The sequence below is a fragment of the Crocodylus siamensis genome, chromosome 14 (genome assembly GCF_052110815.1).
Source record: "Crocodylus siamensis isolate JL-2025a chromosome 14, ASM5211081v1, whole genome shotgun sequence".
In the NCBI taxonomy this organism is placed as follows: domain Eukaryota; kingdom Metazoa; phylum Chordata; order Crocodylia; family Crocodylidae; genus Crocodylus; species Crocodylus siamensis.
This window is the reverse complement of record NC_143408.1, coordinates 9494515-9512213: the sequence shown is the minus strand read 5'-3', so window position 1 is coordinate 9512213 and position 17699 is coordinate 9494515. Positions and strand designations below refer to the sequence as shown.

The 17699-nt window shown below is 49.2% G+C and overlaps 1 protein-coding gene across 8 annotated transcripts in view; it reads left to right on the top strand.

The window, feature by feature from the left end:
* The window catches only part of KANK3 (KN motif and ankyrin repeat domains 3), a 55867-nt gene that overhangs the window by 19196 nt on the left and 18972 nt on the right, over positions 1 to 17699 (top strand). For 6 of the 8 annotated variants that reach the window (XM_090028015.1, XM_090028011.1, XM_090028017.1 and 3 more), the window contains 2 exons: positions 13481 to 13559; positions 15303 to 17243. In XM_090028015.1, coding sequence (XP_089884141.1) covers positions 13523 to 13559; positions 15303 to 17243 — 1978 coding nt within the window. In that variant the 5' untranslated portion in view covers positions 13481 to 13522. Of the gene's footprint in view, positions 1 to 2059; positions 2156 to 8219; positions 8327 to 13480; positions 13560 to 15302; positions 17244 to 17699 lie in introns of those variants that run through there. The other 2 variants (XM_090028014.1, XM_090028013.1) reach the window with 2 other exon arrangements.

The window sequence follows — 17699 nt, the reverse complement described above, 5'->3', positions numbered from 1 at the left end:
TCTTTCACCTCAAATTACATTGTATAAATCATGTTGTCATAAGTTCTGTTGTCTTTTTGGTGCTGTACTTAGATATGAGGACTTCCTGAATTTTTTGAAAAGATTGTGGATCATAGATGTATGTGCCACTGATGAAGGTCCCTGGATCTTCACAAATATCCAGCACACCTACTAGCTGGGAAGTGTCCCTCTCAGCAGCACAGAAGCGGAAAGGGATCTTGGAGTCATAGTGGACTTCAAGATGAACATGAGTCAGTGTGATGAAATCATCAGCAAAGCTAACTGTGCTTTATCATGCATCAGCAGATGCATGACAAAAGGATCTAAGGAGGTGATGCTTCCCCTCTATTCGGCATTGGTTAGACTGCAGTTGGAGTACTGCATCCAGTTTTGGGCGCTGTACTTCAAGAAGGATGTTGGTAGACTTGAGAGGGAAGTGGTGAGAGGGATGTTGGTAGACTATGACTAGGGAATTGGTGCTGGCTCCTACCCTGGGGATCTTTAAGAAGAGGCTTGATGACTACCTGGCTGGACCCATTTGAGTCCAGTCTATTTCTCCCGCCCAGGCTGGGGGTCGGGCTTGAAAATCTACAAGGTCCCTTCCGACCCGACTTCTGTGATTCTATGAGAGAGTCCAGAGGAGGGTGATTCATATTGTCAGGGGTTTACAGGACAAGCCCTACGAGGAGAGACTGAGGTACCTGGACCTCTTCAGCCTCCGCAAGAGAAGGGTGAGAGGTGATCTTATGACTGCCTACAAATTCATTATGGGGATGCAGCAAGGGACTGGAGATGCTCTGCTCACCAGGGCATCTCTTGGGGTAACAAGGAACAATGGTCACAAACTGACAGAGAGCAGATTTAGGCTAGATATCAGGAAAAAACTTCTTCACAGTAAGGGTGGCCAAAATTTGGAATGGGCATCCAAGGGAGGTGGTGCTCTCCCCTACCTCGGGGGTCTTTAAGAGAAGGCTGGATAGGCATCTGGCTGGGCTCATCTGACCCCAGCCTAGGCAGGAGGTCAGGCTGGATGATCTGTTGAGGTCCCTTCCGACCCTAGCATCTATGAATCTACGAGTCCCTGGGAAGATAAAAGAGGAATGGTGTAATCCACAGGCTAACAGTGACCTGGGCTGTAAGCATCTCAGCTGCTGAATTATGCCTGCCAGTATGGGCAGACAGCACTTAGGAAATATGTAGCTAGGAATTGAATACATCTGTGGGAATCGTCATAAAAGGGCTGTAGTCACTGTTGACCATCTGTCTCCCTGTCTCCGCGCATGTTCCCTCATTTCTCTGAAAAAGCAACAATTTGAGAATACAACCATGTGATAAATGAATCCAGAATTGCATATGTATGAACATCTCCAAAACCTCCCAACATGCCATGTTAAGTTTGGAAACCCCTTCTGTTAGCACCAAGAAACTCTCAAAGCCTCAGGACTGTTGCCCCAAGACAAATGGCAGAGGGGTAGGAAGACAATCAAGTAAAGAGTTCAGAAGAGCTCAGCCTCCATGCCAAAACATGGACTGCTGCAAACTGCATCTGTTCTTCCACAGGGGCTGTAGTCACCCATTACACATAGGAGAAACGAAGAACAAACTGGAAGGTCTCCAAACTGCGGAACATCAAAGGAAGTGCTGCCCTCTTCAGATGCTGCCCTGCAGGAATAGCCTTGATTTTATTCCAAGTCAGAGGAAGCTACGCAGTGAATAATAAACCTGGATGTTGACTTTTAAGTGGAAGAATTAAATGCACAGCTCCACTAGTTAGTGCCCAAAAACCGCCTTGGCCCACATGACTCAGGCTTGCCTTGTAGGCCCATGTTTTAGAAAGCAGCCTTTGTTGTTAAGCAGTACACAAAAAAAGGGACATTTCCTGCTCCTCCATTTATCCTGAATGGAAGTTCAGCTTTCATGCCTTCCAGTTTCAGTGGGCTCTAACCCAACTCATAACAGTAATATTTACCCCTGTGGCTCAATAGCTTGGCAAAGGGCCTTGACGTGGATCACACTTAAAACCAGAAATGCTAATGATGCAGGTCCAGCAGAACCCTCTAAACCTCACCAGGGCACAACCATTTGTGTCTAGAGGGCACAATGAAGCTCAGGTACCAGAACAGAAGAGCCATGTTGGTATGGCACTGTATCCAAGGTAATTAATTTGTTAAGCATACGGTGCTGCATTGTGTAGCTGTACTTGGGGTCACAGAGTTGTGGTCAACACTTGACCTGGCAGGAGGATGAACATTGGTGAGATGTTGTGCAGGGTCTTATCCACCTCTTGCTGAAGTTTCATAAAAAGACTCCTGTTGTCTTTGGTGGCTCTGGATTGGCCTCTCAGAGAACAGAAAATGGAGTGGATAACATCATGGAATTTACAATAGAAAAATCTGGGTGATATGTTTGGCAGGAGTAGAGCGATCCCAAACACAACCTGTGGGAAGAAGTTGGAGCTGCTGTGCTGCAGTGCCCCATCCTTTTTAGGTGACAACTGTAGTGCTCCTCGTCCAGTGGGCATGTCCTCTAGCTTTGTCAGCTGGGAGAGTCTGATCCAGGTCATGGACAGTCTCACTGGACCTCATGAGAGCTTTGGATACCTGGGCGGTGCAGTGCCAATGACTGAGAGCACTAATACAGGTGCATTGTCTAGAATATAGTGGTTAGCAATCTTTTATGAATGGTGGGCTGCTGCTTGAGACCCAGCCACTGCCCCAGAGCACCAGTCCCTTCCACAGTGCCGCGGCCCTCCCTGTTCTTTCCTGCGGGCTGCTGTTTTACTTTTTTTGTGCCACCAATTTCCTGTCCAACCCTTCCACTCCCCGCACCCCTGCTGCTGCATGCCACTGTGGGATGAACCCAATCTCCTCATGGGCTTGCCAAACCATGGTCTAGAGGGTGGTGGCCTTTCCTTCTAGAGGCAGGAGCTCATAGGGGATTGCACCTGGAAGAAGTTTGTCATTAGAGCCAATGCCAACTACAGGTGTAGCAGCATCTGCTACTTGGTGAATTGGCACCGGCTGCCACAGCACCCCAAGCTGTAGTTCACAGAAAATAGCTTTGCATCCTATGGGTTGGGAAAATGCCTGTTGTTATAATCCTCCTCCAGTGGGGATATCCTACAGAGAAGTTTGTGGCACCTCCACCTGTGTTAGGAGGCAAAGCACTTTGCCAGCCCTCGCTTTAATCTTCTCTTTCACTTCCCACCCCCACACGAAGACCATTAGTCCCTTGAAAGCTTCTCTGTTGGGTCCAGGCCTGGAGAATAAGGGGAGAGACACCACAGAGCAGCAACCCTCCCTCTTCCATGCAGGAATGAGGATCCCTTCTGGGCATGGAGCGCAGGGGCCGTACCCTTGCAGAGTACTGGTGACTTTGCCATTCAAAGGAGGAACGTGTTGTGAGGTGTTGCTGTCTGTACAGTGAGAGACCAGCAAGGGCTTTAGTGCCTTGTATGTTTGTAAGAACCTGAAGTAATAGCCAGTCCGCTCCACGATGGATGCACTTGTGCACTTGAGCAGACTGGTGGAGTCCAGCCTACCTTTAGCTGTGTGCCACACTGATGCTGTTAAGTCTTGCTGGGGTTTTTGCAGAGCTCTTGGGAACAAACTAGTGGTGTAAAGGGCTTCAAGAACTAAAGCATAGCTTGGACGAGACCTTGGTGCTGTGCAGCCCTTGCAAGCTGCTTAATGTGACTGCCAGTAAACTGTAATCTGCCTTGTGAATGAATGCCTGTAATCTTGCTTGTTTACAAGTCTTCCCTCCTGGGACCATTATGTATCGTTCATTCTCCAGGCAGATGCAGCCTGCAAACAAGGCTTTAGCTGAACAGCTCTATGTGAATGTGACTGAATGCTCAAGGAAGTGGCAGGCCCCATTTGGTTGTTGTTTAGTGTCTGTTATTAAGCATGTAATTATAGGGCTTCAGACAGGGCAGTAGATTGCAAGCATGTCTAGGGGAAAATGTTATGCCATCAGTGTGAGTTGGTACAAAGCTCCTCTGCTGCCTCTCCCAAGCAGATGTGACTCTGAAATGGCCACTGTTCGGAAAAGCAAACCCGCCCCTGATGTTAGCCTCCTGCTTGACAGTTGTGCAGCATATGCCCACCGAAGGCGCCTGAAATATTTCCTGCAGGCAGCTCTCCTGGCTCATGCTTTAGGCATGAGAGATGATAGTTCTGATTAGCAGCAATAACACCGCTGCCCTGGCCCAGTGTCAAAGGCAGAAGAAAACAGTTAGCACTCCATGTGCACACCATCCATTTGTATCGGTGGATGAGCTGAGGTGTGGGCACTACTATATCGGTGGATGAGCTGAGGTGTGGGCACTACTATATCAGTGGATGAGCTGAGGTGTGGGCACTACTGTACCCAGTTTACATAGTCAGTCCCATTGGATATCAACTTGCATTCACATACTGCAGTGGCTATGGGCACTTGAGAACTGGGGTCACCGAATAAAGGCCCAGCACTTTGATTAAAGGCAGAATCGCTCTACTCAGCTGTCTCAATACACACCTGTTCTGTGAGCGTTGTAGGAGACTGCCATCTGGTAAGGCTGATGGTGTGGCATGCCCGTGAACAGTGCACAGAGTTGTCATACGCTAACAGGTTGTGTCATTTTTGTTGCCCTGTGCTTGATCCTTCCTCACCAACACTACTCATTGTTTCAGCCATTTGGTCTGTCCATCTGTAACACTGACCTCCTCGAACCAGGCACATGAATGAGTCTCTAAAGTGGCTGAGGTTTTTTGACGCTACCCGATAAAAATGCTTACTGTTCATAAGAGTAGATACATCTAGCATGGTGGCTTTCAACCTTTTTTCATTTGTGGACCCTCTAAAATATTTCAAATGAAGGTGTGGACCCCTTTGGAAATTTTGAATGGTCCCCTGTGCATTGTAAGCATGGGTATTCACATACTTTTGAACATTATCATCTTTCACAGATCCCTTAGACATAGTCTATGGACCCCCAGGACCAGAGGTTTAGTGCAGACATTAGCCTTGTTCTGCATTACATTAGCCTTCTGCAGAGGACTCTGACCCTACTGCCTCATTCACAGCTCGGAGAACGGGCAGCATTGGCCAGCAGAGCTCAGCGCTGGCTGCACACATACAGAAATGCAGCTGGGAAGGAATGATTGGAACTATATTTATGTTCCTAGTTTCCAAGTGGATGGTGGCACTAGAGTTGTCACTGGAGTGCTGCTGCATGAATGAGTGGAGTGCTCTGGTGTGGGTACTCTGCAGTCAGTACCCTCCCCCTCCCAGAGGCTCCAGCAGAAATTGTGGCAGTTTAAAGGCAAGTGACGATAAGGAAGACGGTAAGAACAATAAGGAACCTGGAGCGGCTTCCATCTGAAGTAGGACTGCTGAGTGTTGGGGAGGGATTAAGAGGGGCGTAGACAGCAGTGAACAGACCAGAGAAGGTCAGTTCTGTTTGTCGTGTAGTATAAGCGTTGGGAGCTATCCAAAGAAACTGCAAGCCAGCAAATTGAAAACTGCTCAAAGGAAATAATTTTCTACACCTCGCCTGTGGCACTCCCTGCCACAAGCAGTCACTGAGCCAGTGGTGTCCAGCTGGAGTCTGAGCTGTGTTATTGGAGAGAAAACGCTGCTCACCCTCTCTCTTTTATTACAGGTTTCCCTCGATTGATGCGGTAGATGCATTCCCAGGGAACAGTGCATAAATTGAGTTTGCACAAAGCAAACCCAGTTTACAATGAAACAGATAGGGATGCATTCCTGAGGTAGCAAGACTGGGAGTAGGGAAGGAGCAGGGAGAGGGGCATGGTGCAGCCCAGTGGCTGCGAGCAGGCGGCATCTGCCGCTCCCCAGGCTGCAGCAGCGGTGGGACCGGCCCCTTCATGATGCTCAGGGGGGGTGGCAGCCCCACTCATGCCACTTCTCCCTACTCACCACAGCCCCTGCTGAAGCGGCCGTGGGAGCAGCCAACACCAGCTGCCTGCAGCCTCTGGGCTGCACCATGCCCTGAACCCCTGGCGCAGTGCAGGCTGGCGGCTGCAAGCAGGCAGTGCCCATCACTCCCAGGGCTGCAGCAGGGGCAGGCAGGAGCCTGCGGTGAGACGAGAGCAGGCTGGGGCCGGCAACCGCTGCAGGCTTTTCCCAGAGCTTGGCAGCAGCGCTGGGAGGGTAGGTTGCAGGGGGCTACAGTGAATTTTGGGGTGGCAGCAGCCCCCCTCCAATCACTGCAGCCCATCCTGATCACTGGGAAGAGCCCGGTGCTGCCGCCAGCCCCAGCCTGCTCTCATCCGGCTGCAGGCTGCTGCCTGCCCCTACTGCAGCACTGGGAGTGCTGGCCTGCACCGTGTGGGAGGTTCAGGGCACAGTACCTCTGGGAAAGCAAAGCCCCGGGGGGTTCAGGGCACGGTGCAGCGCAGCAGCTGCAAGCTACTGGCATCAGCCGCTCCCAGAGCAGCTGCAGCAGCCCCGCAGCTCTTCCTCCTCCCCTCCCCTCCTCTGCCTCCCAAACTCACAGACTTTCTCCCCCCCTCCCAAACTCACAGACTTACCTGGTTGGGGGAGCGAATTCGCATAAATCGAACCCGCATAAATCGAGGGAAACCTGTGTTGTTATTATTTCAAATGAGTTGCAGAGTATTATGAGAGCAGATGTCCCCTGTCAGTTGTATAGATCTTTAAGAACATCTGCCTGCCATGTCGTCAGTACTGTAGCCTGCAGGAGGATTTCTAAGTGTTTTCTCCAGTTCCTTTTTAATGCCCCTTCCCTATTCCCTGCAGACAGTTCCTAGCCTCCTGCCTCTCCCTGTTAGGATGCTGTAGGTATATGGAGACTGATGCAGCGGCCGTTGTGCTGCATTGCTACATCACACCCATTTCTTTCTGGCAAAAGGCTGAAACTAGAAACCCAAGATGAACAGTCCCAAACTTTGGGAAATCCATACCCAGATATGAATTTCACACTAAACTCCACATCCAGCTCCAGTGAATTTTGAAGGTATCAAAATCCAGGTACAGGACTATGACTCCTGCTTATTTCATGCAGTGCCTGGGAATAGGCAGGGAAATGACCCAGTGGAAAGCTGGCTGCGAAACTATGTTGGAGGTATTTATGTTGTACTGGGGTGTTTGGTATTCTGTGAGAGACAACTTGTCCTACTCTAAAAAGAGGTCTGAGGCACAAAGTTCACCCCTGTTGTAAGTGGCTGAGCCGCTTGATATGATTGATCACATCAGATAAGAGTTGTTTTGGAGCCCGAGCTTATCACAAGCCCTTTAGACCTGCAGTGCTGGCAGCTTGGACCTGGCACTGGTTCTGGGAATTGCAGACTCCCTTCCCTTTTTACTTCCCAAACTGGGAATGTGTTTGTTTAAGCTATTTCCCATAAAAGTAAGTATCATTGTTCCTGCAGTGCCGGTGCAAGAGGCCAGCAGATGCAGGCAGATGTTCCAGCAGGTCAGATGTGAACAATTGCATCTGCTCCCCAGCTAATGCAGTCATGTCTTGGAAAACTTCCATGAATAGATTTTTCCCCCCCTTGTTTCATGGTATTCTCAGACTCATTCCTGAAAGGTCTGCTGAGTTTTGCTATGCTTGCTGTCTGCCCTTCTGCTCCCCCTACCCTTTACCTGCATACGCTCTATGGCCCTGCTGTTTGGTAAGGAGGAAGGGCCTCCGCTGCTGATTGTGCTCCATAGGATTGACTTCTACTTGCTCTAAGCTCTGAACATAAGGGATGATGACTGGTGTCTTTGGGAAACTGCAACCAGACAAACCCCATAGAGGGCTGGGAAAATCAGCTCAGGATCAGCAGAGCCTCCAGCACATGTTCCCTCTGCCCACAGAGAAAGATTAGTCTCATATGACCGGCAGTCCACTTCCTTGAAAATCGGCGCTGTAATGCTTATGCTGGAAGGCAACCCTGGGGGGTGTTCGCTTTGCAGATAACCTGGATATGGCAAGCCTTTGCGTGCAGTCTTGCAAAGCCATTGTGCAGCAGCCCCTCTGCTCGGGGAGGAGTGGTCAGCAGGAGGGGATGGCATGGCAGGAAGGTCTGCTCCTCTCCCTCCCTGCCCTGGGGAGACACTTAACTCACTTGGCCAGTCCTCACATCCACCCCTGCCCCCCGCCCTGCAGCTGCCTGACAACAGGCCAGGAGGCTCCTGTGAGCTGCCCCAGCCCTGGCCCCAGGATTTCATTTCTGAGATTCTTCTAAGCACGGCTTGACACAATGCAAAGCGCTGACCTGCTGCAGCCTGCCTTCCCAGGGAGCAGTCCTTGGGTAGCGCTGGTGGCCACAAGCACTCGCAGTAGATGAAATGCCGCACAGTCAGACATCACGTGAGTCATATTTACCACCGGGATATTAAACAGGATGTGTTTGCATGGTCATAAGAACAAGAGCTCAGAACCAGACTGAAAGAGGAGAGACCAATGGGGCCAATGTACAGTCCCTGCTGAGTGCTCGGGAGGTCTGTCCTGGCACAGCAGCCTTGCGTGGGGATTGTCACTTAAGCAGGCTGGTCATGAGACAGCCTCACACTCCCGCGGGGAGCTGGATGCCATCCTTTTGATGATAGTGGAGTTTTAGAGGGAGTGGGGGAAACTGAGGGCAAGTTTTCAAAAGAAAAAATTGGCATTTTAAAATAATGCCTGAGTTTACAAAATCATATATATAGAGAGAGAGATACATACATACATCTCTGACTTAGTCTGTAAGGGGTACACGTACCCTGCCTTCTGCCTGACTCCAGATGCTCGTTTACAAACTGTTTTACTGTTTTGAAAGAGTTAAATAATGGAAAACCAGTACTGAGCAAAACATTTTGTTGTGGATTAAATGAACTATTTTGTGTTGACGTGAAACATGGTTTTTTTCATTTCATCAAAACATTTAAGAACATAATTTTTAGTTCAACCAAAACCTGATTTTTTCCCTTCCCTGATTTTTTTTTTCCAGTTCAGCCATTGAAGAGAAAACTCTTTATTCTTCCAGCTCTGTTAAGATTGTTATGGTCTCAGGTAACTATTAGCAGGGCATCATTCAGGCAGATCTCTAGGCTTTATCTTGCTATTTACAGCTGTCTCTGGGTTTAGCTACTCTTCCCATGTCATTCTTGCCCTGTGAGAATGGTCCTGATTACTCTAAAGACAAGGATTTTTATTTATTGGTGGGGGAAGGTAATATCTTTTATCACCCCTGCCCTCTCCCCCGCCCATATCTGTGCCTCTGGCATATTTTCTGGACCATCATAGCTACAACATTATTCTGCTAGATGAGGAAGGAGGTTGACCAAGTTATCTCAAGTCTTTCTGGGGCACTTCCTAACAGGCTGTCATAGGATTAAAGGAAGAACTGGGCTTGTTCACCTCTGCACCCCTCTGTGAGCCATTTGCTTTTCTATTTCTCCTTTCTTCCTCTCCTTGTGCTTTCCTGTCCTTGTCACGTTGGTGCCCGGCTAGAGAAGAGATAAGAAAATACTTGGTCCTCTTACAGCCCGAGCTTGTCAGATGCCTGACTTGACACCTTTTACATCACTGATGTCTGTCCCCTCCCCTTTCCAATGCAGTCCTCTGGTAGGGATGAGACTATGCCTTATCCCTGGCACCTCGCACGCTATCAGTGAAGTGAGCAGGAGTAACACGTGCTCTCTCTGCCTCTCTGCTCCTAGTATGGAATTACTCTGTCTGCAAGGAGCTAATTTTAGCGGGCATGATTCATACAACAGTGGTTGAGCGGAGAGCTGCATGTGATCCGTCCTCTGGCTAGAGAGATAACCAGGAACTGCTGAGTGTGTCGAGACTCGGACCAGGTGATGGAAAGCACCGAGCACCGCCATAGCACCTGGGGGGAGGCTCCTTGCCGCTTTCTGAGACTTGCCCCCCTCCATTTATGTTTTGCACATTGAGCATGTCAGGAATTCAGGAAATCTCACCTCTCTTTATCTTATTGCAACTAAGAGCCAACTGTTGCCATGGCGTATGCCAAGCCACCTTTGGAAAGAAATTAAAAGTGAATGCACTGGGAACTTAGATCTCCCTTGGTTCCTCCCGGGGCAGTGCCTTCCCCATTGGGCAGAGTTACACTCCCAGTTGCATGCTCTCATTCTGGCCTCATCACCATTGGCTGCCAAGCAAGCAAGATTTAACAACTGGGATGAACCTAGATAAGACTTGGTTGAAGGAGGATCTAGAGCCCTGATCTCCCACGCTCCGAGGAAGTGCCGAACCACTCCAGGGGTGGCCAGCCTCGGCTCTGGAGCCATATGCGGCTCTTCAGAAGTTAATATCTTTGAATCTTTGCACCGTGTGGCACCAGCGCACGGTGACCAGCTTCCATAGCCAACACGTCACGTCAGGTGCTTGTGCAAAGATTCAAGGAGACTTGTATTGACTTCTGAAGAGCCGCACGCAGCTCAGGAGCCGCAGGTTGGCCACCCCTGCACTAGCCTATTGAACGAAAAGGTGTTTGGGCCCTTCTCTTCCTTTTTGAGGTCTCCCGCAGAGTGAGCTGCATCACTATAGGGTTGGAGCATCAAAAATATGGCCTGCAGGCTGGATCTGGCCCATGGAGCTGTTTTAATTGGCCTGCAGGGCTGGTAGAGGAGCCAGGAATGTGGAGGCAGGGCCCACCACCAAATCCCCAGCGATGGAGGCCTGTTTTGAGGCAGGGGAAGGGGGGCGAGTGGCAGCTGGGTTAACCCCCACTGCTTGCCCTGCCACCAGGTCCAGACCAGCCCAGCTGGGTGAGGGCTTCTCATTGAAAGAATAAGATAGAGCTACATACTTTCCTGGGTGGATTAAAATCAGTGAAGGCTGCCCATTGTCAGAAGAGGAGAGAGAGCGAGCTCTGCAGGGAGGATTAGGAAAGAAACATGTTTAGTCAGGGGTGGATTTGGATCAGACTCCCGAGGAGACGTGAAACTTTCACTTGAGCTGCAGGCAAGATGTCAAGGCAGAGGGGAATCCAGGCCTCAGTGGCCAGGCCTTGTGTTTCTGGAAGAAAGTTAGAAAACGTGCCTCTAATAATTCAAGAATCAAGAGAACAAAAAGGCTGCAATTGCAATGTTTTACAATCTCCAGATTTCAAAGCAAAATCCTGATTTTGGGGAGGGGCTTGTAACTTGAATGATTTAGAGCTGGCATTTATAACGCTTGCCTCTAAATTGAGATGAGGCCAAAAAGCATTCAGATGTTTCAGAGAAGGCTTAAAAACTTGCCATAAATGTACAAACAGCTTGATTGTAAAAGCTCGTTCCTGCCGGGGAAACTAGCCTGCAGCTGGAACTACTGGGCTTAGATCAACACCTTCCTAGGAAGAGCCGTGAGCTCACTTCAGGGTCTGAGCCATATCCCCAACTACCCTCCTGATGGACAATCCCAGGCCCTGCTTACGTGCAAACGCCTCTGCTGCAGGTCTTGTTAATTATGACAGCGTGGTTCAGTGGTTCACATGCTAGCTGAGAATCAAAAGGCTGGTCTCTGTTCACAGCTGTGCTGTTGTATAATCTGAGACAAGTTGCTTCTCTGCCTCGGTTTCCCCACACGTGAAAGGATTATACTTTCCTGCACTGAAAAACACTTTAGAAGCTACAACTGAAAAGGAGGGAGATATTGCCAGGAACTGCCCTTGCCCCAGTGTAATTAGCTTCTGTCCATGCTGCAGATAACATCTGGAGGTGTCTGGCTGGAGCTCTTCTTTTTTTTTCCATGTTACATTTTCCTTTCCAAGTTTTATGTGAGGTCTCCTCATTGCCACTGGTGAAAGGACTTAGCTGCTAGGTAAAATAACATGCAGAACTGTCACAGACCTCCGTTATGTTGAGGGTTTGGGGGAATGTCATGCATATTTTCTTGAGTTTGTTTTACTGACTAGCATGTGTCATCTATACATACAGATGGTGTCAAGCTGTACTTATCATTATATCTGTATGAATTATGGTATTTGGTGTGGATGTACTTTTTATGTTTCCTATTTTGGTCAAAACAATTTAGTAGGACAGTGATTTAATTTAGACATTCCTTGGCTAATTAGCATCTGACATGGGTATGCTTAACAGCTAATCAAATAGACCTTTGTGGAAGGGGCCTGGGGCATTTGAGTCCTGTGGTTCCAGACAATGACCAACTTAAATTTTAAAAGGAGCGGCCTGTAGTGAGACTACCACGTGGCTTTTTGGTCTATTCAGGGAAAGACATGTCTCGCAGTGGGGAAATTAGGTGAGAGGTAGTATCTTTAGGATATTGGACTGGTAACTTTTTAGGTCTAAAAGGATACAAGCATTCTCCTGATCATATTTGGAGCAGGAACATCTTCTGGTCTGGTAAGCACATACACACTTGGGGGGCAGGAAGTTATATATATGGTAGTCCCCGAGAATCCAATGGCTAATGCGTGCAAATGTATAAATAAGGAACCATACTTAAACCTTGCCACGAGAGCAGAAGTTTGTCTTTTTTCCCAGATATAGGGAATGCCTTTAGACCCTGAGCCAGTGGGTTGGGTGGCACGGGCTGACAGGAGAAGTTACAGGAAGCCCTGATGGGAAGGATGGAGGCAGGAGCTGCTTTCTAACTTGTTGAGCTGAGTAGGAACTGCATTTGTGTGGTTTTTAGATGCAGGATAGGATCAGATTATTGTTCTGATATTTTCTTTCATGTGCTTATTCTTATATCTCTGTATCTCAACATATGGTTACAGATTTATGTTTGCTCTTGTTTTTATAATAAATCTTGTTGTTATCTTTTATAACTTACTGCTGTCAGTGGTAAGGGGGATTTCCGAGCATTTGACCATATAGGCAGGCCTCTTCCAAAGAAAGGGGAATCTGTCATTTCTGAGCACGTGACTGGACACGGGTGCGATTCTTCTAGCTGACAGACTCCCCTCTGCTAAGAGCTGGCAAGACCTAGGTGAGGAGGAGAAAGCTGAGACACCACAGGGCAGGGAGATGACCTTTGGAGTGTTTCAGTCTGCTCTCAGTGGCCAAGCTGCAGACAGCAGAGGGGTTTGGGGCTGAAGGGCACCCCTGAAGATGTAAAACCCCCCTGGCAATGTGTCTCGAAGGTGCACTTAGCCACATCCAGGATGGGGGGGTGTCATGCTGGCTTTGAGGCATGCTGAGAGCAGAAGCCAGTGCAAACACTGCCGAATCTAGGTAGGGCGAGGGAGACAAAGGGGGCCATGTGTAATCGTTCTAGCTCCTGGCAGCTGCTTTGGGTACTCCATTGGGCCCACTTTGCGGGAGGACAAAATCTTGTGTCTGAGTACAGACAGCTCAAAGGGAGGAGGATTTTACCCGATAGGGGTATGTCATATTCCTGGCTAAAGTATTCTCCTTGGAACTGGGGTTTTCCTTTATTGTTTGGGTGCAAAGCCTGGAGGATGCATGGTTGTTGATAGATGGGACTCCCTCCAGGCTGTGCTGTGTGCATTTATGGGGGCAGGTCCATATATGTGGAGGCAATTCACTCTACAATAACCTGTCTCTTCAGATTCACAGTCTGCTGGTCTATGGCTTTGTGATCCCCTAGAAGATGGCACAGCCTGCACACCTGAACCAGAACCTGCCAGGTAAGGAGATGCAGGCAGTTCCTAACAGAAAACACAAAATGCTCAGATAATGCCAGGCCAGCAGTGCCCTAAGGAGATTGTGGGGTGGCAGTCAGCTACTGCGACCCATGTAAATAGTACAGACTGCAGCCCCCTCTGAGTGGTGAGCATTTGCAGAGCCTCAGGCTGACCCACCTGTGGCTGTCACTAGAGCTGAGCAAAATTCAGAATTTCCATCTGTTTCAGCATTTGGTTCATCGGAGCAAAAAAAATAATGTGAACTTTTTCTCAGAATGGAAATCCTGAAAACTTTTACTAATAAATGTCAATACATCTAACACTAATAAATGTCAATACATCTTGGGGATTGCAGTTCAGGAGCCTGATGCCCCCCCCTATGGACCAGTCTGTGCTTACCAGGAGGCATTACAAAGATTTGCATGACGGGAAATGTAGTCCTCCAGGAAGCTTGACTCAGAGCAAAGAATGGGGAATCAAACTGCAGTTCCCCTCCCAACCCTGCCCCCACTCTCCTCTGGCAAACCCCCCCCCCCAAACAGTGCACAAATGGGGAAGAAAATTTAGTTTAACATTTCATTTAGAATCGGGTCAATAAGCCACTTCTGGTCAGTTCAACAGAACAGTGATCCAGTTTGGGCCACACTAATGCTAAACAAGTGTTTAATTTTTTTGCAAATAGAAAATCAAAAATGTTCAACAAAACAGAGGATTTTTTTTCCCCTTCGGAAATTGCAGTATTGCAGAAACTTCGTTTTCTGTCAGAAAATCATTTCGGACAGCAAGTTCCTAAGTAGCCCTGGGCATCACCCAGGGTTTGAATTACACTTCAACTCTTGCGGAGCCTGCAAAAAAAATTGGCCGGGGTTGGGGATGTGTGTATGGGTCCCCTGCCAGTACTGTGGAGCTGGAGCCAGTGGCAGTGACAGCCGGAAGGAGCTGCCACCACCACCTGGGCTGTTTAGAAAGACATGGGGTGGGCCAGGGACTGTGTGCAGTGACATATGTCTATTGGGAGGGGTGGGGCTGGCACAGGCAGGGTGAAGAAGTCCTGACTAGCTCAAGAGGGGTTTTCATCTCTTATGGGGGTCTCAGCCCCCCCAAGCTCCCCAGCAATTTGAACCTTGATTGCACCTGACAAATTTTGTCTCCCGATTCTGGATGAAGGATTGTGCTGCTCCGGTGGGTAAGACCCCTAGACCAGGTGGCTACGAGTATAGGGTAGTGCAGCAAAGACAGAGCTCTTACTTCCCCAAGTAGGGAAAGGGGAACTGTGGTGCCCACCTCCTTGCTCCTCATATTTAAACCCCTGAGTTAGGCCACATCATTGTATTCAGGCATCTACCTTTTCTGCAGTCAATGGAATCCTTTCCACTGTGATGTGTCCAGGCCCTTTTTATCACCATATCATAGCTCTGTCTGCAGTGATGGTAAATGCATTTTTATCATCTCCTTAAAAATGTTAATGAATCCTCATTTTCAAATTTGGGTTTTAAACTCACCTGGTATCACAGAGACGGACTCATGCTTTACAAGGGGCTCCAAGCAATACATGGAGGCTAGATCCCTGCTTCCTGTCTGCAGCAAGGCAAGGGAGTACCAGGGCCTTTCCTTCCACTTACTTAATTGGTCTGGCATCAAGCCCATACCCTGCAACAAACAGCAGGAGCTGAGCAAGCGTCCGAGATGAGTTTGCTGTACTCTTTACTGCCTTGACTCTGTACTTCTCTTTGGCTTTCCTTACAGACTTAGGTGGCCCTTTCCTGTATAGAGATCAGGATGATGGAGAGAAGAGCTCCTATTCTGTGGAAACGGCATATGGCTTCACATTAGATCTAGATTTTCTGAAATATGTAGATGACATTCAGAGTGGGCAAACTCTGAAGAAGTTGCATCGGAAAGCGAAAGGGCCCAAGCATCAGCTCAGCTGCCTCAGAAGTCCCGGAAGCCATGCTAGTGGATGGACCTCTACTGAATCACTGGCATCCACAGCCAGCGAGGATGGAAGGACCACCCTCTTGTTATCTCCACATGCTAGGACACAGTCCAACTCCTCAGAAACAAGAGAAGCCCTGAGCAAACAACTTTCCAACCCAATGTCTCCCACTTCTGTTATAAACCTCCTCCCACCTCCCTCCCCCAAATCTCTATTGAGAAATCCCCGTGTGGAAAAAACCTTGCTAGAGACAAGTAGGAGACTAGAGCAAGAGCAGCTGAATTTGCTGAGTAGTGGGAATGCACAAATACCCAAGCCACCCAGCAGCCCCTCCAAGACAAGCAACTCCATCTCCAGTGCTGCCTCAGTTACCCAGAGCCGCTCATGCTCCTCTGTGCCTTCGAATGGAAATGGGGACAGCCAAGCCATACTTAGTCCATCGCTTACAGGTTCCATGAAAATGAGCCCTTTTAGTTCAGGGTGGACTACACCAGCTACCAATCTCAGTGCCACACATCTGCAGCATGTGCGGGAGCAGATGGCTGCTGCCCTCAAGCAGCTGAAGGAGCTGGAGGAACAAGTCAAGACCATCCCAGTCCTAGAGATGAAGATCTCTAAACTGAAGCAGGAGAAGGAGAAGCTGCTGGCGGGTTTACAGGAGAAAGCTTCGCCTGAAACAAGTGAGACTTCTGCTTTTACCTTCCCTCCCCAATCTCCCACTGCAAGCGAGGAGCAGCCCCCAGCGAGCCAGGAAACACAGGGAGAGCTGGAAGGTGAGGCTGAACTGGGCAAAGCTCGAGCAAGTAAAATTACAGAGTTGAGGAAACTCACCGAGAAGCTGTCCACTTCAGAGCGTAATGTGAGAGCTGGCAGAACGGGGACTCGCCCTACCAGACCTAGTGACAGAGCGTGCAAGTCCGTAGGCGTGGGTGAGGAAATGGACATGAACGACGTCGTGTTCTACTACCGATCGCAGCAGCCGTGCCGAGAGGTAGCAGTCGGCCAGGAGACCACGACCAGGGATGCTGCAGTGTGGGTCATGGAGTCCTTGTTAGGGCTTTCTACTGAATCAGAGAAGGAAATTGAGCTGCTGCAGCACACCGTTAGCCACCAGAAGGAGGTAATCAACATGATGGAAGGACATTTAAAGGAAGCAACTAAGGAGCTGGAGGAGTTGAGGGTAGAGGTTTGTTCCAGAAGGCCAGGAAAGTTGATAGATAAGGAAATAATGGCCAAGCCTCAACTGGCAGAAGCATGTGTAGAGGCAGTAGTGCCAATGCAGAACCAGGCAGTGGGCAGTCCCCTGGAAATGATAGATGAGGGAGTCGATTGCTCGCCTCGCATGTTGTGCATTGGAATCAACTATGATTTGAAAGGTAAAGAAGTTGCTGTAGGTCCAGATTCAGCACTTACCTGTGAAGAGAAAGCCACTCAAGCCAATTTAGAGGCGGGGATCACTGTGCCACGTGTTGCAGCAGTGGCAGAGGCAGGTCTACAGGCAGCTGCTGGCGAGTCTACACAAAGACAGAAAGATGCAGGAGAAGCTGGAAACCAGGTAAATTTCACTGAGCCTGGAGCTGCTGGTGGCAGTAAAGCAGCTGGGGCCCCAGGAGAAAAAGGGCCATCAGAAAAGAAACAAAGTCCGTGTTTGAGCCTCAAGGACTCCAAGACGGGGATGCAGGAATGTGTCCCCACGGCCCGGGCAACGACTTGGGAGAATGACAGCAGAGCTCCTCTGAGTACTGGCACTGGTAAGTCCCTTTCCATGAACATCTGAGCCAAAGACAGAACTCAGTCCCTGAGAGAACAACTTCATTGACATCTTTTTCCTCCTGTTAATTTGCAAGAAATCCTGAAACTGGGGTGTTAGCCAGTCTGAACCACAGCACAGCCCCAAGCAGTCCAATGCTCGAGTCTCCTCTCCCATCCAACAGGTGACACCCATGCTGCTGTGTTAACTTCAGCATTGCTGTTCACCATTGGTGGGGGGGAGACTCGAGAGCCCTACTGCCAAGCGGAGAGGAAGCTGCATCAATCAGGCATGGAGAGGGATGACATCAGACACGGCTTAGTGACCGCTTTCCAGTTTGTGCTCTCGCATGGGAAAAACAAATGAGCGAGAGTTTTGTCAGAGTGGATGAGGCTCTGTGCTGCAGGAGTGAGAGGGCAGGGCTTGATGCTGCATGAAGGGTGGAGGCAACTGAGTC